Source organism: Cydia splendana, chromosome 23 (genome assembly GCF_910591565.1).
Source record: "Cydia splendana chromosome 23, ilCydSple1.2, whole genome shotgun sequence".
Lineage (NCBI taxonomy): Eukaryota > Metazoa > Arthropoda > Insecta > Lepidoptera > Tortricidae > Cydia > Cydia splendana.
In genome coordinates, this window is record NC_085982.1 from 11,496,294 (window position 1) to 11,522,380 (window position 26,087).

Here is a 26,087-nt window from a genome sequence, read left to right on the forward strand (position 1 = left end):
TTAAAATATAATAAAATATTTAATAAATATACAAATGCGTGCTTTATTTATTATAAAAACGAATGCATAAAATCATAATATTTTACAGTGTGTATCTCAAGGCCTATTTCTAGTAGGATATTAATAAATATAGAAACAAAAGTAATGTTCATAACAATAATACATGAAATTTGGATCTATATCCCCAAGCGGTGGTGGTCGAGTGGATAATTATGACGTCCGACTTTCAATCCGGAGGTCGCGGGTTCAAATCCTGGCTCGTACCAATGAGTTTTTCGGAACTTATGTAAGAAATATCATTTGTTATTTACCACTAGCTTCTCGGTGAAGGAAAACGTGAGGAAACCTGCATACATCTGCGAAGAAAGGTGTATGTGAAGTCCCCAATCCGCATTGGGCTAGCGTGGGGACTATTATAGCCCAAGCCCTCTCGCGCATGAGAGGAGGCCTGTGCCCAGCAGTGGGACGTATATAGGCTGAAAGGATGAAATGATGATCCCCACGCAAGCCTACCAAAAGACCGGGATTTATAGGCCCGTGAAATCCAAGGAGATACATAAAACATTTTTAAAAATATAAATGTGGCCTCCCAAAATAAACGTTTCCTCTTTCAGATAAACTAAAAATAATCCTAATCCTAGGTATGTCTTACCTGTATCAATCTAATTATATAGCTCCACCAATAGCGCCGACAATTCAATTATTTTTTACGAGCAGGTGGGCTATCAGACCTTCAGACCTTCGCTGTGTATTCTTATTCTAACGTCGCGTCGTTTAGAGTAAACCAGTGTATTCTGACACACATTAATTTGGTATCTGAAGCATTTACACCACAGATAACTTTTGTGGAGCAACTGTGGAGCAGCAATCTGAAAGACCAAACAGTCTGTCACCGTTTAAGCGTTCGCTAAATTTTATTGTATGGGAAGTTTCAGTTCACGGTTGAGTGATGTTGATCAGTCGGCTAAATGTGGTTAGTGCAACTGGCCCTAAGTAACTAGGTGTGGGTTACCTAATGTTACCATGTTGCACAGTGCTCCAACACAAAAGTTAACTGTTCTATGGATCCACCATAAGCAGTACAGATATGATGGTCGTTCTTAAGTGAGTGACAAAATCACGCTCCGTTAAAAAGTGACGGATATTTGATCACGTGGATATTTGGATAAAGCCATCCATAATATGCCTACTGCAGACTTTGCGAACCCCCATTCCGCAATCCCGCAATCCGCAATTTTGAAGAAAATCCATAAATCCACGGTATTTTCGGACAGATGCGACCTTCCATGGTTTGAAACCTTCAAGAAAAGGGCGTATCTTAAGGGACTCACTGATTACCAGTTCGCCGGACGATATCAGCCTGCCAGTTAAACGCTAAATTTGACAGCTCCGAACAACTGACAGGCTGATATCGTCCGGCGAACTGGTAATCTGTGGGCCCCTTTTAAAGGCCGGTAACGTTGTAATCTCTCTGATTTTAAGGGGCCCACTGATTAACAGTCCGCCGGACGGTATCGGCCTGTCAGTTAGAACAAAATTTTGACAGTTCCGAACAACTGACAGGCCAATATCGTCCAGCGAACTGATAATCTGTGGGCCCCTTTAAGGGCCGGTAACGTTGTTATCTCTCTGAATTTAGAGGTGTAGGTACATGAGCGGCGATGAAACTATTAAAGTTAATATAATTATATTTACAAATTATTAAAAAATACTCCCAGGTCTTCGTAGGTGATGGTACCCAGCAGGCTGGCAGCGTTTTAGTTTCGATTCGATTTCAAGAAACTAACCCTAAAATTTTCGAGTTTGAGTATTGACTGGTGTGAGCCTAAACTTTTTAGTAACCCGCGCTCGGTTGGCGATAAGAATCCTACCTCCAGAGAATAAACCAATACAAAGAGATCTCTCATAGCAAGTGCTTTATACAATTCCCAAGCTCATACACTGGTTTTGGCAGATTATAAGAAAGGGCCTGCAAGGTTCAGATTTTGAGGCGGATTATTTTTAGACAGCTTTTAGATGACGTTGGGAAAATTCGCTCAAGTTTTGTGGGTGGGTTTTGTTAAATCTTGAGCTATAAAGATTTTGATAATGGTGTTTATAAATTTGAGTTTTAGCACTATCTCTTCGTCGTGATTTGAGTTAATTAAGAGTCACACTGACCAGCCGAGAAAACGCCGCTCCCATACAATCGAATTTACGCTCTCATTTTAAAAGACACGGCATCAGGTGATGGTACCAGTGCTTGACATGCTAATGTCCAATAGATGACACCCTGCTGTCACCTCTATTGACAATGACTTAAGTTTCAAGATGACATGTACTGGGGCCGCGTCGAGCACCAGTACCTTAGTTAAGCTACATTAAATACAACAACAACTACATAATGTATACGTCTGGTACTAGTTTTATAAAAATTTAATAGAAGTTTTTTGTGTCAAACTTTTACTTGCTTTGATTTCTTTGTAGTTTCTGTGTGTTTTTTTATACCGTTTGCCCTCAATTAAAACGTGACAAATTTAAAATTTTAAAATAATTTTATTTCATTTTGCTCTAAAAACATTTAGGTAGAAAAATCAGCAGCTATATTAAAAAAAGTAATATCAAAGTAAACTCGATTTAGGCCCAGCCAAGTGTAAAAATATGGGTGCACAAATCAGACTCTAAAATGTCTCTTATGTCAGCGAATTGAGAACTATAGGACATATTTTTGAGCAAGTTGTCTACACCTATATTTTTTTCACTTGACTTTACATTAATATTGATAATTAGGGTTTCGTACCCAAAGGGTAAAACGGGACCCTATTACTAAGACTCCGCTGTCCGTCCGTCCGTCCGTCTGTCACCTGGCTGTATCTCACGAACCGTGATAGCTAGACAGTTGAAATTTTCACAGACGATGTATTTCTGTTGCCGCTATAACAACAAATACTAAAAAGTACGGAACCCTCGGTGGGCGAGTCCGACTCGCACTTGTCCGGTTTTTTAACGTACCTACTCGTGCAGTAACCCGGCACTGAACTTAAACCATCCAAGGTCAAAGTATTTATGAAAAAACAATTCCAACAGTTTTTTGAACTAAAGTCTATGAACTATAATAACTGCTTTATCGAGGCATTTCGTGATTTTCGGCCGAATTTGAGACAAACTTGTATATATTGATAACAGTAATTGTGTGGTACAAGTTAGGGGTTTGCGTTTCCTATGGTTTTACTTCGATACAGCAGGATGCTCCCCAGAGGGAGATATGTCTAAATATATTAAAGAGTTTTACAAGATAAAATTGCACAATAACTTCGCTGTTTTTTCATCTGAATGATAGAGGCATTTATTAATATAAATTACTAAAAGACATAAACAGGAATATAAAACTAAAACTAACTACAATTAAAATAACTAAACCTAAAAATTAAAAATACCTATCACAATTTGGTGCCCTCAGCCCGCCCAACACGCAAGCAGCGTTCCCGCGCTGAATTGAAGCTGCCCGCACGGGGGTCGCCCGTTGCCTCCCTCAACCGTTTGCCGAGCGCCTTGTGGAGCATGATTTCAGAGTCTGACAAAATTCACATTCATACCAATTTCCATAAATGTTGCTTTCTTGTTCTTGCGACCGAGTTACGCAGGTTCCTAAGTGGTAAATCGTGACAAGGACGCAACTAGCAGTGCGGCGCGCAGCAATGGAAATCAATCTTAAGGTAACATTCGGATGGCAACTGCAGCTGACAAATGCAAATCGAAAATCAAATATTGTAGTTTTTTTTTCATTTGGCATGTATCAATGAACTATTATCATCTTGGCTAGGACCCCTGGTATCTGCTTCTGCTTATCACCATGCTACCTTCTCTTACATATCCAATACTTCAAGCCCACATGAAATCCTCTGTTCATTTATTAAGACATCACAATCGCAACTTTTTTTGCGGTATCCACTATCGCTTATAGCTTCTCTACTTTCTTTTACGTATAAAAAATCCTCACGCAATATAATATACTATTCACTCAAGATATCCGAATTACAATCACAGCTTAGGTACAGCTTTAACTCGCGATACCCGCTATCGCTTATCGCCACGCTATGCTCTCAACCCTTGTCCCACACACTGAAACCACACGCAATAGTGCGTTCACTCAAGGCGTCACAATTACAAGGAAAGTCACTCAGTCGGATTTCCTCGGTGACATTTCACACCAATTAGTGTTTAGGCGTTAATTATGGCGTCTTTATGAGGTGCTAAGGGGAGATTTGTTGGTTTTGACCTGGATTTTGGCGTAAAAACTTCTTAATTAGATTAATAAAAACCGGTCAAGGGCGAGTTGGACTCGCGCACAAAGGGTCCCGTACCATTACGCAAAATACGACAAAAAATCACGTTTATTGTATGAGAGCCCCACTTAAATATATGTCGGGGCTTAATGTAGGTTTAGGTATTCAGGAATGGCTAGATGCACTAGGTAGTACATCCGTAAGGGCAGTGTATTTAACACGATAACTAGTACGCGTGGCACATGCAACTGACATACGGAATACGAAAGGAGTTAAATAGTAAGTTAGGACTATTAGGCGAGACGTAGTCCCACGGATGCGTGTTTCATGCGGTAAGTCGCAAGGAAGAATGTGTTAACTTCATCGGCTCCACCCCGGCCCTTGCCTGGCCTGGCGCCTAGAATCCTAGCTTCGCCACAAAAATCACTAACATAATTAATTACCAAACACGGCCCGTGGGAACACATCCAGACGGCATTTTAAGTGCACCGACTGTCGCCAATTCAAGTGGTGTCAAATTCACACTCTATTTGTTAGAAATCTTAATAGTGACCTGCGCGGCAGGGCGCCGCCGGCGCCGTCTAGTTTTTGCATCAAAACATAATAACAAAACTCGGACTTGCAGGTGTCCTGTTTACAGGGCACTTGAACTAATTGAACTAAATCGATCTTTATTATCCACGTCACTTACAAGCTTTTATGATAAATCGTAAGTATGTCATATAAGCGACCATTATTTGAATTTACTAATTATATCACCTGCGCGTCGACATATATATTTTGTTTTGTTTTCGGTATTTGTTGTTGTACCGGCAACAGAAATACATAATCTGTGAAAATTTCAACTGTCTATCAAGGTTCATGAGTTACAACCTGGTGACAGACAGACGAACGGACAGACGCACAGACAGACAGCGGAGTCTTAGTAATAGGGTTCCGTTTTTACCCTTTGGGTACGGAACCCTAAAAATGATTTTAAAAATCCATAATTGTATTTTTTATGAAACAAAATACATGCTGGTATTATAATAATTTTCAAACTCTACGTGTAGGATGACCTTCTCCGTATAATTTATAACCTAAAAACGCCAAATCTCGCAAAATTAAGCCCCTGCTACACGGCAGCAGACAAGCCTACTAACGGTCTGACCTTGGTCTGTCCTTGGTGTGTGGGTCCGTCTGAGTTGTCTGGCTAGACGGTGGCAAACCACAGTGTGTTCAGAACCTGCGGACGGACAACACGTATTGCAAGCGCACAAAATGGCCCCTAACCTTTCAGAAAGTTGGCGTGGCATTAGTACCTACTCAGTGGCGTATGGCCCTAAGGGCGGCGTATGCCACCCCTGGCGGATTGTATTTTGTTTTTCTTCCTTCACTTCTGGGGTGGTAAAACTTATTGGCCGCGGCGCCAAATTTCATAACCTACCTACTCATACTAGTGCAATGACAAAAAAATAAGTTTTTGGCAAAAAAATAATTTTTGGTACAAGCTTTTATCGCTGACTGTACTTTTATTTCCAGAGGCAACTAATACTCGTCGAGCCAATTCTAAAAACCCCAAACACAATTAGGTCGCGTTGTTCTATCACAGGGTTCCTATGGCCACCTCCTGTCTCCATCATCAGATCAGCTCTATGGTACCATAATAATGCATTGTCACCCGACTTATATATGTATGCAAATTTTCAGCTCCATCGGAAACTAGAAAGTGGGTCTAATTTAACTTGCAAGATTTGACCCGTACAAACATATTTACATACTTACGATTAGGTATATTGCAAGTTAATAAAAAGTTTGTACAAAAAGAAAAGGGTATATGAATGAAACGCTGGCTCAAAAAACGGCATTTGTTGAGTCATTTCAACTTAATGAATTCGCTGGACTACGCTACGGGGACATACATAACTTTCTGAGAATGAAGAGGAAAGTATTTGATAAATTATTAGAAATGCTACTGAGTACCCATGGCATGGCTATTAACCACACGAGCGCACACGGCGCGTCCTTCAAGCAAAATGGCCTAGTGCGGTCGGCGTCGGGCGGCTACACGGTTCCGGACCGACCGCTCAGACCGCGGTCGCTGGCGCGCGCTCGCATGCCAAGGTCGTCCGGAGGTCAAACGAAATTTTGTTGGTAACAACTGTCTACACGGTCCGGGACAGACCAAGGCCACGCGGTTTGGGGGCTTGTCGGCTGCCGTGTAGCAGGGGCTTTATATTTAAATGACAGGTGTCATCCATCGAGTTTCAAAAACATTATAATATTACTTCATTTTAAATATATATATGACATAATGTCAATATACTATATAGTCAGACCGTAAAAAGTCTGTAGCGGTTTTGATAGCCCACGCAGTGCAAGTGTCATTTTAAACGTCAAACTTCTATGAAATTATGACGTATACATAACACTTACACTGCGTGGGCTATCAAATCCGCTGCAGACTTTGTTTGATGCGACTCTATAAGCTTTTATTTCTAAGGGATATGTTGTTAAATCTTAAATCATCTTAATATTTATGTACCTACGAACAATTTAAATACATAATAAAATTAAAAATACAGATTATTCATAAACGCTCTACAAACCTCACTTAGCTAATAATCGTTTATTTGTCCTTTCTGTCATTTTGACTTATGTATTTGTAAGAAAGGGATAAAACATAATTTAACTAAATCAGGCCCGAAATTTTTTATGAGTAAGGGGATTATATATGACGGTTTTGATCCTATTTTCAAACGACTTTGAAAATCGCTCACGCTGATATGTGCATGCGAAATGAAGTGAAAGACATGAGATACGCGGCAATCATCAAAACGACAGTCAATCGTGGTTGCCATTCCTCAACCCACCAATGGAGCGGCAGCTGACGTTCATGAGGGTTCATCATACATAGCCGTTAACCACTATACGAGTTTCACCCGGGAGGCGGTTGGTCATGGAAATCTGTTCCTGGCTCGCGGTCTATATCTGAATCGGGCACTTCATACTACTCTAATACTAACTCAGTTATCACAGTGATTATGGACCCGTAAGATGTGTGAACGGGACATCGCTATACACATACATACTGCTGTCTCGCTCACACACCAGTGTGATAACCGAGTATCTTAGTACAAACAAACGTAGCACTTGGTAGCACAAACATAGGACAAACGTAGCACGTACGGCGTTTATTAGTTGCTCAAAGCGCACGTGGGTACGTGTTGGTTTAATGCAATTAATATTTATTGTGCCGATGCGTCTGTCCGGGCACGTTGGATGGCGTTATGCAAGATATTTCAATGGTACCTAAATAAATATGTAAATGTGAGAAAACAAAATATTATAGGCAAATCCGCGTATAGGCAAAACTCTAATTACAATATTTTATTTATTAATAACAAAGTGAAAAAAAAAACTAAACGTTAAAATTAAAACTAAAATATAACAAATCTTAAACTGATAAGTAAAAAATGTTCCCCAGGTCACCTTCATGAGTTATGGTGCCCAGAAGGCTGGCAGCGTTACCTTTTTGGATGGCCAGGCTTATCCTCTGGCCGAGGTAGCTGCCAGCCCTCCGGTCACCTGAGGTGTATACTACAATTGTATTCAATGTATAAATGATATTCATTTACAAATAGTTGCTAACAAGTAACACTTATTTAAAACCCCGGTCTTATTAAAACATTTTAGGAAGTTCATGTTAGCACGAGAGGAAAGAACTTTCAAAATTACATTTATTTACTGATTTAAATTCATTAAACCAACACGTAATTTAATTAATTATTATATTACGTGTTGGTTTGCTATTGCATAACACCGTCCCAATGGCTGGTGTAATCAACTTTGTTTGTGTTTATTCACCGACTACGCCCGTCTGCAATGTGTAGCTAATGTCGCACGTTCACGCTGAAATAATGGAATCGGAGTATAGGTATCTCTTTCTTTTATGTAGGTCTCTTTCGGTCAAGGTCTAAAATATGGATAAGGAAGATAAAGGTATGGTAAGCTATGTGATTTTAAAAGATTTGATTTGGAATGCTTATAGTAATTTTTATTTTAAGATGGTGTGCTATTACATAACACCATTCCAATGGCTGGTGTATAGGTATCTCTTTCTTTTATGCATTCAAGAAAGAGTTACCTGTACTTTTATTATTATTGGGAGCCCATATTGTCCCACGGTTGGGCGAAGGCCTCCCCCCACTTTTTCCAGTCTTCCCAACCCTGTGCAGTCTCTGTCCAGAGACTACCTGTACTGAATAAATTTTAAATATCGACAGGGATATTATGGCCAAAAATATCTATACCGATATGACTTTCAAGAAAAGAGTGCTTACTAATCCATGCCTACCAACTCTACACCAATCTTAAAAGCCGGCAACGTACTTGCAACCGCTCTGATGTTGCATCTGGCTATGGGCTACGTTAATTGCTTTCCATCAGGCGAATCATCTACTCATTTGCCTCGTATATATATATATTTTATAAATAGTATTTTTAGGTACATTTTACGTTTATCTGACCAAAGACCGAAATTATCTCTTTTAAGCCATAAATTGGACCGTTTTTTACTGAAATTTAAAACGTTTCCCGTAAAATTTAAGCCTATCGCTTAGAACCGTGCTCCATATGAACGTAGGCCTAGAGCTAGCTTTGTTTTGAAACGTATATTTAAATATTTACACATAAAACAGAAATGATAACGAAATACTAAACTTTTATAATATAAAAGTTTCAGGTTTCAAATAAATAAATATTAGACAAATTTACACGGATCGACCTAATCTCACAGTAAAATAAGTAAGGCTTGCGTTGTGGGTATCTACTAGACGACAATAGGTATATAATATATAATTATATATAAATACTTACATCATCATCATCATTTCAGCCTATATACGTCCCACTGCTGGGCACAGGCGTTCTCTCATGCGCGAGAGGGCTTGGGCTAGTCCCCACGCTAGCCCAATGCGGATTGGGGACTTCACATACACCTTTGAATTTCTTCGCAGATGTATGCAGGTTTCCTCACGATGTTTTCCTTCACCGAAAAGCTAGTGGTAAATATCAAATGATTTTTCGTACATAAGTTTCGAAAAACTCATTGGTACGAGCCAGGATTTGAACCCGCGACCTCCGGATTGAAAGTCAGACGTCATATCCACTCGGCCACCACTGCTCAAAACTTACATAAATTAGAATTAATTACATATAAATACTTACATAAATAGAAAACAACCACAACTCAGGAACAAATAAATATGCCCTTACCAGGATTTGAACCCAGAAACCCTACATTGTTGGCAGGATCACTACCAACTCGGCTAGGACGCCGTCAAAGGAATATTTTTAGAATTCTCATATATATTGAATTTAATATATTATTGAAACGGATCACGTAATTTAATTCAAAAATCGCTCAGTGTGCGCCGGTCCGCCAACTCGAGCTCCCGGTGATGGCTCTCCGTACGGAGTAAAACATGTCGAGCGATTTTAGACTTAAATTACTTGAGTGACCCGTTTTATTATATTTAATATATTTGTGTCTCATGTCACTATCATGGAAGTTTTGTCATTAAAATCCTCATATTCTATCCTTTTCAAGAGACCAAGGAAACGTACGTCCTCCTTGCTCTAGCGACACACATACACAACCAGACAAATCTAAACTAAAATAAATGCCATATACTAATAAAAAGTGACCAAGTCCTTCAGTGCCCCGGGCTGGAATCGAATCAGCGTCCTCTGCTATCGCGGCAGGTGCCTGTGCCATTCGGCCACCGGACCACAGCGGCATAGGTCGAATTTTTCCAAGTATGCACTTCTTACTGAAGGCTTATGGCGCCCCCTGGCCAGAACAGTCTGTTTGGACCTGACAAATCACAACAAATCTAATTTGTAAATCCGTCCACCATTCTGAACCAGCCTCTTTGCCTAATCGATTTTACGACTTAATTTACGATTCGGACAACGCTTAATTTACGATTAAAGTTTAGTAGTTTATTACGATTTGCATTGGATTAATGGAGGCAGAATCGGTGTCGATTTTATTGCGAGCCGTTTGAATTGGGATTGTGTAATGTGTACAGGACGTAATTTAAGGGGCCCACTGATTAACAGTCCGCCGAACGGTATCGGCCTGTCAGTTAGAACAAAATTTTTACAGTTCCGAACAACTGACAGGCCGATACCGTTCGGCCCCTTTAGGGAAACAAATGAAGGGTACAGTCGACGTCAAAAATATGTTTATATTTTTCGCCGTATTGAAAAAGAATAAGGTACAAAAGTGTAAACATATTTTCGTCGTCCACTGTACACGGAAAGAGCATGTCTAGTCATTTTTAGGGTTCCATACCCAGAAGGTAAAAACGGGTCCCTATTACTAAGACTCCACTGTCCGTCTGTCCGTCTGTCCGTCTGTCCGTCTGTCCGTCCGTCTGTCTGTCACCAGGCTGTTGTTAGCTCTGTAATCGTAAATATACTTAACTCTTTTTTCAGGGTTCCGTACCCAAAGGGTGAAAACGTACCAACAGACCAACAGAGTACCAACAGTCTCCTGAACCTGGTGTCACAGTACCCGGCTAGTGCAGTCTGGAGGTACTGGAATTCCATTCACATGAACTCAAGAGGGTATATACATAATATAATTATATTTTAAGTACTTATTCTGTAAGTTGCTAACGTACCTAGTAAATAAATTTTGTTTGTTACTAACATATCTATGGACTAATTAGGTATGTCTGATACAAATAAATTGATTGATTGATTGATTGATTGATTAACAGGAGTTTTCCTAGTTTTATAAATAAGGATGATTCATCTGGGGTAAGTATATGTACATATATGTAAGTAATAGATTTACATCTGCTTAAAAAGGAACAGGGGGTAACATTTATGGGCCAACCTGTATAATAAGTGTTATAAAATTAATATAAAACTAAAATTAACTACAATTAAGATAACTAAAGGTAAAAAATTAAAAATACCTATCAAAATTTTGCGCCCTTTGTAGGGTACCCATCACGCAGGCAGCGTTCCCGCGCTGGATTGCTATGGCCAATCTTTGCGCGAGAAAGCTGCCTGCGCGAGGGTCACCTGTGGCCTCCCTTAGGCGTTTGGTGAGTGATCTAGTAACATTGTCATTTTGAAAATGAGAACATATAAAGGTGAATAGGCATAAAAAAACAATTAATGTATCACCCAAAAATTACAATTGCTGATAATACAGACACATTGAGCAAAAACGCAGCGGCCAAATTAGTAATTTGGCGAATTTTGGGCCATAAAAACGGCGGGATAAAGCATGGGCTTGTTAATGAAACCGCTAATGTTCCGGTTAAAATGTTCGACGATAAATATTTGGGCCTGCGGAGTTTCGAAGGTGAAAACAAACATAAAATGAATATTGAATAATTTTACGGTTTAGACTCACTTGTTTTAAGTCACTCGTGCGACATGTTTCGGAGAGCATAGGTCTCCTTTCTCAAGCACTAACAGTGCGAGCAGCGTTCACGACGGCCGTGTATCGCGTACTGCGGCGCGCCGAGAAAACCGATTGGGGGAGGTCTTGCGCTGTCATTGTCACTGTTAGTGCTTGAGAAAGGAGACCTAGGCTCTCCGAAGCACGTCGCGCGAGTGACTTAAAACAAATGAGTCTAAACCGTAAAATTATTCAATGTTAGTACGTCTCACAACAGTCTAAATTCGATAAAATGAATACCTATTATATTATTGATTACAGATGTAGTGCATAATTATTTTCCATCGTATTTTCACGGAAACATACGAACGTGTCTTGTCTATTTCAGCCAGTCTCTGTACAAAAAGTATCGAGACTGAAGTAGCATGACTGAAAACTTAGGTTGACTGAAGTAGCATGACAAATACGAGCGTTTCCGAAATACGATGGAAAACAATTATGCACTTATTATGCAATTTTATTCTGTAAACTGCTTATATGTGCGTTACAAATTCGTTTCAAATTAAATGATTAAGCAGGCTATTAAGTCGACACGATCTTAAAATCAAATCAAAAATCGTTTATTGTCTGGCAATAAATGCCCATAGATACCATACAGACTAACATACATACAGTAATTATAAACTTAAAAACTAAAATTTATTTTAGCAAAACAATATTTTTTTTGCGTCACCTGTTCAGTTCTGGTGTAGGATTCGGCAGATTCTCATAGGACTAAGTGTACCGAAATATAGCACCCTTCGGCCAGAAGTCCGCAAGCGATAGTTTCCAGCAGCGGCCGCGGCACGCGCACCACTAACGGGCTGAAATGCAATGGCCCAATCGCACCTGGGTGCCTTGCCAAGGTGACAGTTGCTTGCACTACGACAACGAAACGCTTTGTGTCTCTCTATCACTCTTCCATATTAGTCTGACAGTAACAGTTGCGCTTCGTTCCCCACGGAGCGTAAACGATTGGCATGTTGCTACGTTCCCTGGAACACTCTCAGATCATAACGTGTCTTCTTAACTCAATGTTGAGTTTTGTACTAGAACCAGGCGTGGATCACTCCGCGATTTCATCGTGTCACACCAATTTTGGTGTCTAGCAATAACAATAGTAGTTGCCGCGCACCGCTACGGTACGGACGCCTGCTCGCGCTTGCGCCACCTTGCGGTCATATCTGTCGTAATAGACACGTTTTGTTGGAGAGTTAATCTTCTGTACCTAGTTATTTATTCTGTGCTAGAACTTTATCGTCTCATCAACGCTGACAAACATTAGAAGCATGAGAAGTGAAAAATATTTTCATACTCCATTCTAGAACGCAGATGAAATACAGAGCACGTTATTAAGACTTAGTGCTGCGTTGTGTTAGGATCCCCGCTTACCAAAGCATTGTCATGATAACAATGCCTGTCCTGGAACACAGATTAGTACAGCCAGGCCCATGGAACTCTCCGCTCGACTTCAAAAGTATACCTACATGCCGCGCACCGCATACGGTGCAAATAGCCAATAGGCTGCCGCATGCGCTTATCGAGGGCTACCGCCGCGCTCGCTTTAATTTTATGACAAAAATCACAACAATCGTTTTTCTCAGTCTTTTCAGTAGACCACAGATGAAAAACAGACCACGTTATAAGTCTTAAACAATGTCTGTCTTGGAACACAGATTAGTACAGCCAGTTATGGAACTCTCCGCTCGACCTCAGATTTATACCTACACGCCGCGCACCGCATACAGTGCAAATAGCCAAGAGGCTGCCACACGCGCTTATCGAGGGCTACCGCTCGCTTTAATTTTACGACAACAATCACAACAATCGACGTTCTCAGTCTTTTCAGTAGACCGCAGATGAAATACAGGGCACGTTATTAAGCCTTAGTACTGCGTTGTGTTAGGATTCCCGCTTACCAAAGCATTGTCATGATAACAATGCCTGTCCTGGAACACAGATTACTACAGCCAGGCCCATGGAACTCTCCGCTCGACCTCAGATTTATACCTACACGCCGCGCACCGCATACGGTGCAAATAGCCAAGGCTGCCACACGCGCTTATCGAGGACTACCGCCTCGCACGCTTTAATTTTACGACAACAATCACGACAATCGATGTTCTCAGTCTTTTCAGTAGACCGCAGATGAAATACAGGGTAAGTTATTAAGACTTAGTGCTGCGTTGTGTTAGGATTCCCGCTTACCAAAGCATTGTCACGATAACAATGCCTGTCCGCCTGTGGAACGCAGCACTTACTACAGCGCAACCACTTTGCCAGAAACCGCTGATATATTTTCTGTGATTACTTCAGGACTTACCAAAATTAAATTATTAGTTAGACAAGTTTCTTAATTCAAAATCCAAGTAAAGAATATACTCCGTATAATCCTCAGGGATTTTAATATGTCTGAACATAGGGAGATAAAATCGTATTAGAATCATAATTTATCTTTAGGGGCTGGATTAGCAAAACATTAGAATTGCGATCATCAGCCATACATTTAAACATAACCATACATTTCTTTAATCATAATGAAGGACACATGTCTGCTTACATTTTTGTTTAGTACCCTATAGTTCCTTAGTTACTAAGTATAAAGAATCGTAGTTACCATACCTGCTCGCATGAGTTGCGTTCTCGCGCGCGAGTAAATGCTTAAAGTCGCGCTGGATGTATGGAGTCGCGCGCGAGAACGCAACTCATGCTAGCACGTCAGGTAGGCATAGGGCAGTTAAACGGCCAACTCTTGTCCCTATGTCGTTAGAATAAGATTCATAATTGGCCAGTTAACTGCATTGTTAGTAAAGAATATGATAATATTATTTAATAAAGTAAGCTGAATCTGTCCCCCGTAGTGTTAAACGGAGTCATGGTGGAATCGCCCAACATTAGGGTTTGCAATCCGGATCCGAAATGAAATTATCCGGATTTGGAACCGGATCCGCGGATCTTCCCACACATTTTAGATCCGTCGTGCAAACCCTACCCAACATTAAGTCTGTTTTTTAACCAAGTAATTTCAGCGTTTATTCCCTACCGACTTCTCTGTCTTCTAATCTATTCCAACCCCTATTCAGGGAAGCGCTTGATATACTGTATTAATTATGAAACCCCGCAATATTGGATGATGACGGCCAATCTACAAACAAAAGCAATCACAACGGGTCATCTTAATACAGAATTTGGATAGAAAGCAACCTGTTGTCATTGTGAATTAGTGTAGTATTATTAGATAGTGATATGCATAACTAGTGTGCATATTTCAATCAAATCTGTATCTATGTGTATGTGTGATGGAGAATAGTTTCATTATTAAGTAATCAAAGCTGGATACAATAAATAACCCTAATAAAGTTATCTGGTTAATGTGAAGTTATTTGCGATTGTCGCATATCTTCTATATCTCTCTCTCTCACACACACACACACACATTTTTTTTTTTATTCTTCAAGGAAATTGATAGTCACATCGCCCATTTTCCGATGCTGCAACACTGCAGTCGCAACCTAAATGTAACCTTAACAGCGAACGAAAAGCATTGGAGCGGGTATTGAAAAGCATCGACTGTTTATGATGTCAAAAGCAAGGACGTAATTGGAGCCCGGCAATGTCTTGTTCGCTGCGCTGTTGTAAGGGATAGGAGGTAGCGATCTTATTATATATGTCGCAGACCTTCTATAATGAATGACGACTGCGTTTGATGGAATGTCAAGTATTGAAATAGTCTATGCTCGAGTGTGTTTGACTGCGATAAAGTGACTTTTATTTGAATGACCCGAACAGCTTCTTTAGTGGATTGGTTCCTGGCTGATTCTGAGGACAGCCCGAAATGAGATGACATCCTGAGTGGAACCGCAGATTTGAATTGGAAAGTATCGCGGTCAACCTCACTACATTCCTATAATTAATATTTTATGAATTCTATCGTTTTAGCTGTGCCGTTCATGGAGTATCTTTAATTTATGTACTCCCCGTCATATAAATAAATATAAATAATTATTATAAGGACATTCTTACACAAATTGACTAAGTCCTACGGTAAGCTCAAGAAGGCTTGTGTAGTGGGTACTCAGACAACGACAAATACATGGAATATACAAATTATTAAATACATAGAAAAAATCCATGACTCAGGAACAAATATCTGTGCTCATTACATTAATAAATGCCCTTACCGGGATTCGAATCCATCAGGACCATCGGCTTCGTAGGCAGGATCACTACCCACTAGGCCAGACCGGTCGTTATTGGCGTTGTTTCAACTAACCTCTGTTTCAACTGACGTCGATTTTGAGGTGTCTATAATTGTCTTAAAGCAAGGACGCATAATAAATAGACGGACCCGCAGACGGTGGGCGCGGCTAAACATCGTTTTCAGCTCGATAATAGTTATAGATGTCTTAAAATTCACGTTTGTTTCAACTTACCTCGGTCTCCCCTAAAATCCGAGGCTAATTATTGATCCGAAGGCTTTATGATAAAGTTAATACGTAAAGTTTGTCAATAAATAGTGTTCAATTCTTAGTCTCAAAATGTATAGTCTGTCAAACCAAATTTGTCAGTAAATAAGAACAAAAAAACTATTCTCATTCTTTTTTTGAGTGCTAGTACTAGTGTAAGACAAAGATAGTATGATTCTCTTTGTCTATGTTTGAAATGAGACAGTCCTTTGACAAACTATAGCTAAAAAAAATAGTTACCTACTCTCTATGTATACTCCAATAAAGATTAGTGTTTTCTAATTTTAATGACGTAAGCGCTACCAGCGCGCTAATAATGGATAGGTAGTTCATAGAACTCCATGCCAGCTTGCCTATGGTCTATATCTTTAGGTATTTAAATAAAAGTAAACAAACAATTTGTAAACTTTCGGGTAGTTATAACATTTATTGGTTAACCCACCAAATACAAAACCGCCTGGTCCGCCTGGGATTAGTCACTGAACGACTTGACTTTAACCTACATTATTTGATCATGTAATGTTTTCATCTACCCTCAACTGGCTTAAGGAGCCATTTGAAGATAGGTTTTGATTACTTTTATTTAAATACCTAAAGATACAGAGTATATTCATTTTCAGCCAGTTGAGTGATTTCATTACCACTCATAAAAGCACTCATTTAACATTTTATATACCGCTCTCTCTTGTGTCTTGGTCCATCTATACCCGTGAGAAGCACGACATTGTTTGAGATTGCCCCGAACACTGCACCATTTGGATGCGTCGCGCTTTATTATTAAGTCGTTGCACTGTTTTATTGTTTTAAGGGGCCCACTGATTAACAGTCCGCCGGACGGTATCGGCATGTCAGTTGTTCGGAACTGTCAACATTTTGTTCTAACTGACAGGCCGATACCGTCCGGCGGACTGTTAATCAGTGGGTCACATTAGAGTTAGACCAAGAAAAGTCTGCAGCGATTTTAATAGCACACGCAGTGCAAGTGTTATTTTTACGTCATACTTTCATAGAAGTTGACGTTTAAAATAACACTTGCACTGCGTGGGCTATCAAAATCGCTGCAGACTTTTCTTGGTCTAACTGCCGGATTCGAACTTTAAGATGCGTTAATGAATAAGGTAAACGTACTAGTGCTCCACATGCTAATTCCCAATAGATGACACCATGCTGTCACCTCTACTGACAATGACAAATTTCATGATGACATGTATTGGGACCGCGTCGAGCACCAGTACGTTTTCATTCATTCTTTTAAAATTATGGCTTCAGCCCATTGGGGCTATTTCGCCAGTGTCAAGGCCGTAGTAGCAGGGTAAAACGATTGAAATTGTACGGTTAGTACAAGACAGTGTACGGTGATTTAGCTCTTGTAAAGCGATAGCGGGCTTTACAAGAAACACGTGGACAACCGGCCGTTGACTCCAAAATGATTGTTAAACGTGCTTCAAGATAAATTCTCCATTCACTGCACACTACCACATTAGTTTACTGTATAATAGGCTATCGATATTACACTTTAAACAATATTAATGAGCAAAAAACAAAGCAATTGATCCCGACGCGTGCCATCAAGATGGCGCTCGAACCGGAAGACCCCAGTACGTTTACCTTAGATCTTCAAACAAAAACGTCAGTTTTGACACTATTCATATTCATATTCATATTCATATTTTTATTGATAAAGATAATTAATTACACGTCAAAAATACACATGTCAATCATAATTCATTAATTATAAATTAAAAATCAAAGTACATACAATGTAGACATCTGAAAAATTCAATAAATAATAGTTTTATATTAACAATATTTCACAGCGACAAAAAATGCCAATAATAAATTTCACACTAAAATACCTACTGCAAACATGGACTTTACAATTTACATATTTACATTTTGTGTGTGGATCGATGACACTTTATCGAAAAATTCATCGATGGTGTAACAGGCCATTTCTAATAATATTTTTTTGATTTTATTAGCAAATGTGATGTCACTAGGGGCATCTCTGATGTCGGCAGGTAACGCGTTGAATAATTTGACTCCTAACACACCGACGGATTTCCTGGCTTTAGCGGTAGTATGGGGCGGGACCAAAAGCAGACTTCCCCCGCGCGTGCTTCTACCTGACTGCTGCTCACGGGTTTTATACGAGCTGAGATTACTTCTAACATACTTACATGCTTCTAAAATGTAGACACTAGGTAAAGTTAGGATTTTATATTTAATGAATAAGGCCAGTGCTGAGTGGTCGTAAGGTTTCCCCGCGATTATTCGTATTGCTCTCTTTTGGAGCTTGAACACTCGCTCGCGATCAGCCGCTGTCCCCCACAGATCGACACCATAAATCAATATCGAGTGAAAATAGCCGTAATATGCTTTTTTCATATTTTCGTCTGAAAGTGTCGGGGCCAGTCTCGATAGTGCGAAGGCTGCCGAAGATAACTTGTCGCACATAATGTCTATGTGGGCTGACCACGTCAGACCAGCATCAATAATAAAGCCTATGTATTTAATTTGGTCAACTTGGGGTATTGGGGTGTTGTCAATACTTATTTTTAACTCTGTTTGGGACTTTCTAAGTTGGAAATGTATCAAGTTGGTCTTGTCCACATTTAACAACATACCGTTGGCACGGAACTGTGGGTAGGTTGTGATTATTGTTAAGATGCATGTGGGTAAGAGCGGGAAATATATGATTCAGTCTTGATCCGAGCACGTAGTTTTATTGACGCATCCCTATACATACGTTAACATGGCGCAGCCGATTTAAAAGAACCGTTATTAACTAAATCTTCGTTGAGTGTGTTCAGTGAGTTTATAGTAATAAAAATAAAAACAGAGACTGTTTGCAATGGAATCTATCTTGTCGCCGCCGCCGCCTTTTATTTTCGATAATAACCTTGACAATGTGACCTCTGGCAATTTGTCTGTAGAATGGACTAAGTGGAAGAAAGCGTTTAATATTTACTTCGACGCGTGTGAGTTATCGAAGAAGGAAGAAAAGGTGCAAATTAGTATTTTGCTGCACGTTATTGGAGAACGGGCTCGTGAAGTGTACCAACAGTTTGAATCGGAATGCACGACTTTGAAGAGTTTGATTGCGCGGTTTGATAAGTTTTTTTTGCCGAAGAAAAATTTAACTATAGAGCGGCACAGGTTTTTTACACGGTGTCAGCATGATGGTGAGTCTATCGAGCAGTATGCTTTTGAGCTCAGGAAGCTGGCTGCCACTTGTGAGTTTAGCACGCTAATGCAGGATTTGATAAGAGATAGGCTGATTTGCGGCATAAAAGAGGACGCACTACGGGAACGGTTGTTACGTGAGCCGGATCTGACACTGAGTAAATGTTTAGATATTTGTAATTTAGCCCAGATGTCTAAGATGCAAGCGGGGGCTATAAAGCAAGAGTCTGTAGAACATAATGCACATATTGTCGAAAATAATCCTAAGCATAATACGGAGTACAATTGGAATAGTGAAGGTGGTCAAATTTGGGGGGTAAGTCACCGAGGAGCGCCGGCGCATCGTGGAACGGCGAGAAGTCGGGGGCGCGGTGGCCGTTATCAGACCCCCGCCCGCTTCCCCGCGACCCCGCGCCCGAGTCCTGCGCGGCGAAATCAGCTGTTTAATCGACAAGTGCGTGATGTCAATAGTGCTAACAACAGCAGTGCTAATTTGTCGTGTTCGCGGTGTGGTTTGCCTCATGGCAGTTCAAGGTGTCCTGCCATCGGCAGAAGGTGTCTAAAGTGTAACAGCTATGACCATTTTTCGCGTATGTGCAATGTAAACGAGGTGCGAGCTGAGGAAAACAATGATCAGGTAAAAAACTGCTGTACTAGTGCGAGTGTCTGGTGGATTGATTTGTTGTTCGAAAAAGGAAATATTCAATTTAAGTTGGACACTGGGGCGGATGTAAATATAATACCACTTCGTTTTTTGAGTCAAATTTGTATGCATAAGAACGATTTAACCTCAACGGGTGATACATTGAGCGCGTACTCGGGCTATTCCCTCAAGGTAGTAGGGAAATGTAGTTTAAAAACAAAATACAAGGATCGTATATATATCTTAGACTTTATTGTTGTGGACACTACTTCACAACCGATATTGGGTAGGGATTCGTGCGCGGAGTTAGGTGTTGTCAAATTGGTTTTAGATATTGAAAGTAATACCGGTAGTGATATAGAACGGTATGTGTATAGGGAGTATTCGGATGTTTTTGAAGGAGTTGGGTGTATGCCGGGAGTGTACAAGATTGAATTGAATAGAAATGTTAGGCCAGTGGTACACGCACCGCGAAAATTGCCGGTAGCTTTGAAAGATAGTGTTAAGAATAAATTGGATGAGATGGTCAGTGATGGGATTATTGCGAAAGTTGAGGGGCCCACGGACTGGGTCAATAGTATGACCGTTGTAAGGAAGGCTAACGGTGACATAAGGCTATGTTTGGACCCGAGGGACTTGAATCAGGCGATTAGACGTGAGCATTTCAAATTGCCGACGTTGGACGAAATGTCTGTCAATTTAGGAGGTTCGAAATTTTTTAGCACCCTTGATGCCAAGCAAGGATTTTGGCAGCTTCGTCTTCACGAAGATAGCACCGATTTAGTTACCTTTAATACGAGTTTTGGAAGATACAAATTTTTGCGTTTGCCATTTGGAATAACTTCGGCATCAGAAGTATTCCACAAAAAAATGTACGAGCAGTTTGATGATATGGAAGGGGTTTGTTTATTTATTGATGACCTACTCGTTTACGGTTGCACGAAAGAGGAGCACGATGCTAGGTTGAAAAAAGTATTAGATCGGTGTCGTGAGATAAATTTAAAATTAAATAAAAGCAAGTGCAAGTTTGGTCTGTCTGAAATAAAATATTTAGGACATAAGATTACCCCGAATGGCATATATCCCGACGACTCGTACACGTCGGCAATAAAAAATATGCCTTGCCCAAAAAACACAAAGGACCTTGAACGATTTTTGGGCATGATAAATTATGTAGGTAATTTTATACCGAATCTGTCCGACAAAAATCATGCGCTTAGACAATTGCTTAAAAAAGACATCGAATGGCATTGGTCGGAGTCGCATGATAAAGCTTTTAATCTTTTAAAGCAGTGTTTGACGAGTGTACCGGTTTTACAGTATTATAGTTTAAAAAAACCCGTGGTGATTTCTGTTGACGCTTGTAAAAACGGGCTAGGTGCTTGTTTACTACAGGATAATTTGCCTGTATGCTATGCCTCGAGATCTTTAACGAAAGCTGAACAAGCATATGCGCAGATAGAAAAAGAACTCCTCGCATGCGTATACGCCTGTGAAAAATTTTATACTTATATTTATGGTCGAGGTGATGTCACAGTGGAAACCGACCATAAACCGTTGGTAAGTATTATTTGTAAGCCGATCGCCTCTGCTCCAGCTAGGTTGCAAAGAATGCTCCTGCGTTTGCAGCCCTACAACTTTAAACTTGTATATAAACCAGGCAAGTATATGTATATGGCCGACACTCTTTCTCGTGCGGTGGATCCGGCGAGTACTCCAAATGTGGTGCCGCGCGACCAGCTGGACGCGCGCGCACAGGTGTGTGCCGTACTGCTTAGCAACCCGCTCGTTGACTCGCACTTTGTACGTATACAAAAGTTGACCCAGGACGACGGTGAGCTGCAGACGCTTATAAGATTTATTGCAGACGGCTGGCCAGAGCATAAGCAGGATGTCGATGATCAGGTCAAACCCTATTGGGGTTTTCGTGATGAATTGACGGTCGCGCATGGTATGGCATGGAAGGGCGATCGAATTATTGTTCCAGTAGCTATGCGGAAGGAAATGTTAAGGCGGGTGCATATTGGGCATTTAGGGTTAGAGAAATGCAAGTTAAAAGTGCGTGAATCTATATTTTGGCCAAATATAAATAGCCAGCTAGAGGATTTTATTAAAAACTGTCAAGCATGCCTTACTTTTAAAAACCAGAATGGAAAGGAGTCATTGATACCACATGAGATACCGGACAGGGCATGGTCAAAAATTGGGGTAGACGTATTTCACTTTAAGGAGAAAAAATATTTATTGATAGTAGATTATTTTAGTAAGTTCTTGGAAGTTCTAGAGTTAAATTGTTTACTGTCTGGCCATATTATTGAGCAGTTAAAAATTGTTTTTAGTCATCAGGGTATACCTGACATTGTGATGTCAGATAATGGCCCCGAATTTTCCTCGAGCCTATTCAAACTGTTCTCTCAGCAGTGGTGTTTTGAACATATTACTTCTTCTCCATGTTATGCCCAATCCAATGGGCAAGTGGAACGGAGCGTACAAACAGTGAAAAATATACTTAAAAAAACTAGTGTGGAAAAAACCGACTTCAGACAAGCACTGTTAGAATACTTAACGAACCCCATCACTGATCAGTTAGCATCTCCATCAGAGCTATTGAACAACAGAAAGTTTCGTGGAATCGTACCATATGCACCCCAACTTCTTCATCCTAAAATCCAAATTAATGTCACGGCAGAGTTAGAAAAGAGACAAAATAAACAAAAACAGCAGTACGACAAGACGGCCCGTGATTTAAAACAATTAATGCCCGGTCAAAAAGTTAAAGTTAGAGTAGATAAGAAATGGGTTAGTGGCACAATTTTACATATTAAAGGTATCCGATCGTATTTAATTCAATTGATGCAGGGTGGTACTTTGTTGAGAAACAGGCGTCATCTTATATTAGATTCAGAATATCGCCCGGAGTTACCTGTGTGTCCCCGTCCTTATGACGATATCACAATATCGGCTGATAATGATAACGCCAGGGCGCATGCGCCCGCCCCGCAGCCTCAGTCGCACGCGCAGCGTGCTGCTATTAACACGACCCCGGTGTCCGAACATGTACCAAATAATAACAATTATGTCACTCGTTCTGGCAGGGTGGTGATTCCTCCTGATTGGTATTAATTGGCAGCCGGGTCGAATAGTATGTGCAGTTTAGAAGATGGATTGTTATAACATAACTAAACAATTTTATACCTATATACATGAAGCATTATATAAGGTTCAACTTGCATTGACACTTCATTATTGTTTTCATACAGCATATAAGATTAAAACCATTCAATACAGATAATGGGTTTATTTGTGTAAAGAAAACCTGTATCGTAGGTATATAAGGAATGTTTTAGTCATTATAATAAAAAATGTAGGCACTGTAGGCATGTTATCATAGATTACCATGATTATGAAATTTATAAATGTGTTTTAATATTTGTACCTTATGAAATTTTGTTGTAAATTTTCGTTTATTTCCTGATGAACTAGAATGAGTTTCAATTTAATAAGGTGTTGCATGATGTTTTATTACTCATTGTTCTGTAATTAATAATTAAGGAATAAATTAAACATATTATGTTTCTGATGCTTCCATTTCAATGTTAATAAATGAATGTTGTTGCTATATACTAAATAGTGTTTATGTAATAAGTATGAAAATTGTGTAGGTATTGCAACGATATGCCGTTTTGTATTCTACCTACCTATATTGTTCAATAGTTTGGAATGATTACTTACTGTGCAATATGAAATTATTAACTAATAAAAAAAAATACGAACTTGTTCTAGCAATGCACATTGAATTACTTTCAACTCATTAGTTAAATATGTACTTAAGAACCTAACATAAATATATAATAGTGAAATTAATACATATTACCTATTAAGTACCTACCCATTTGATTAGTGTTAATTAGTAATTTAAGTATTACTATTTTTGAACACCTATATTTTTATTTATTTTTTCTCTTGACGCCTTCACTGTGATTTTGCACTAAAAAATTGAGTGAACTTACATATAATTACCAAATTTTTTTTTTGTGTAAAAGGAGAATGAGTAGGTACTTAAATTATATTTGTTATTGCGTTTTAGTCAATAAAATGATTTAATGTATAACTTGAGCCAAATATAGAAATTGTAAAATGAAAAGTAAAAAAAGGGAGTTGTGGGTAGGTTGTGATTATCTATACATATAATAAAGCTGAAGACGGTCGAAAGTCTGTACATGGAAGATATTTGAAAAAATGTTGGCTGGGGATACTTAGAATCGATAACAGAACACGTTCCAAAAGTTTTTAGAATTTTTGTCTGTTTGTCTGTTTATCTGTTTGTCTGTTTATTTGAACGCGCATCACGTTAAAACGGCTTAACGGATTTTGATGAAAACTTTACTAATCTGTCGAGAAAATCCCCGGCCAGGTTATAGGCTATAAAAATTCAACCCCTAAAAGGGGGGGTAGCCACAACACTCGATTGACTTAAGTTTGCCCCTGAATCTTATGGCGCTACATAGGAAGGAGGGGCAAACTTTTTCCAAATATGTGCTACCACTATTGAGTACCCAGGTAAACTAACAGATGGAGCTGAATTTAATACGTTGTGATATGAATAAGCCACCGAGCAAAAGATTTTGCCAAATTAACTCTAAGTTTAGAAGACACGGATATCTACAAAAATAATTGAATAATTATGTTGATTTAATAAATTAATAATACATATATCGAAAAATGTTCGCGCTCGCTTCTCTCGCGTTTTCAATAATTTTCTAAGATATGGCGACTGCAGCAGCATTACTCTGTTGCAACGTTGCTGCTGCAGCACTGTCAATTTTCGTGATAAAATGATGTGACTGACTTCCATGCTAAAAGTAAAAATGTACAACTGTCTGTCTATCAAATTGCGTTTTTATATCGAAAAATTTTTGCGCTCGCTTCGCTCGCTTTTTCAATAACTTTCTAAGATATGGCGACTGCAGCAGCATTACTCTGTTGCAACGTTATTGCTGTAGCACTGTCAATTTTCGTGATAAAATGATATGACTGATTTCCATACTAAAAGTAAAAATGTACAACTGTCTATCAAATTGCGTTTTTATATCGAAAAATTTTCGCGCTCGCTTCGCTCGCGTTTTTAATCACTTTCTAATATATAGCGACTGCAGCAGCATTACTCTGTTGCAAAGTTACTGCTGCAGCACTGTCAATTTTCGTGATAAAATGATGTGACTGATTTCCATACTAAAAGTAAAAATGTACAACTGTCTATCAAATTGCGTTTTTATATCGAAAAATTTTCGCGCTCGCTTCGCTCGCGTTTCAATAACTTTCTAAGCTATGGCGACTGCAGCAACATTACTCTGTTGCAACGTTGCTGCTGCAGCACTGTCAATTTTCGTGATAAAATGATGTGACTGATTTCCATACTAAAAGTAAAAATGTACAACTGTCTATCAAATTGCCTATTTATACTGAAAAAATTTCGCGCTCGCTTCGCTCGCATTTTCGATCACTTTCTAAGATATGGTGACTGCAGCAGCATTACTCTGTTGCAACGTTACTGCTGCAGCACTGTCAATTTCCGGATAAAATGATGTGACTGATTTCCATACTAAAAGTATAAATGTACAACTGTCTATCAAATTGCGTTTTTATATCGAAAAATTTTCGCGCTCGCTTCGCTCGCGTTTTTAAACACTTTCTAATATATGGCGACTGCAGCAGCATTACTCTGTTGCAACGTTACTGCTGCAGCACTGTCAATTTTCGTAATAAAATGATGTGACTGATTTCCATACTAAAAGTAAAAATGTACAACTGTCTATAAAATTGCGTTTTTATATTGAAAAATTTTCGCGCTCGCTTGGCTCGCGTTTTTAATCACTTTCTAATATATAGCGACTGCAGCAGCATTACTCTGTTGCAACGATATTGCTGCAGCACTGTCAATTTTCGTGATAAAATGATGTGACTGATTTCCATACTAAAAATTAAAATGTACAACAGTCTATCAAATTGCGTTTTTATATCGAATAATTTTCGCGCTCGCTTCGCTCGCGTTTTTAATCACTTTCTAATATATGGCGACTGCA

The 26,087-nt window shown here is 39.5% G+C and overlaps 1 protein-coding gene and 1 long non-coding RNA gene across 2 annotated transcripts in view; both read left to right on the top strand.

Moving 5' to 3' along the window:
- The first annotated feature begins 16,681 nt into the window (after window positions 1–16,681).
- Window positions 16,682–26,087, top strand: part of LOC134801925 (uncharacterized) — a 41,690-nt gene continuing 32,284 nt past the window's right edge. Inside the window, exon 1 of the long non-coding RNA XR_010145757.1 lies at window positions 16,682–16,741. This is a non-coding gene — a long non-coding RNA (uncharacterized LOC134801925). The remainder of the gene's footprint in view (window positions 16,742–26,087) is intronic.
- On the top strand, window positions 19,007–23,252 carry LOC134802010 (uncharacterized). Its single transcript, XM_063774625.1, has 2 exons — window positions 19,007–19,998; window positions 23,100–23,252. Exons 1-2 carry the CDS (start codon window positions 19,030–19,032, stop codon window positions 23,115–23,117), a joined length of 987 nt encoding a protein of 328 aa, XP_063630695.1. The 5' UTR covers window positions 19,007–19,029; the 3' UTR covers window positions 23,118–23,252.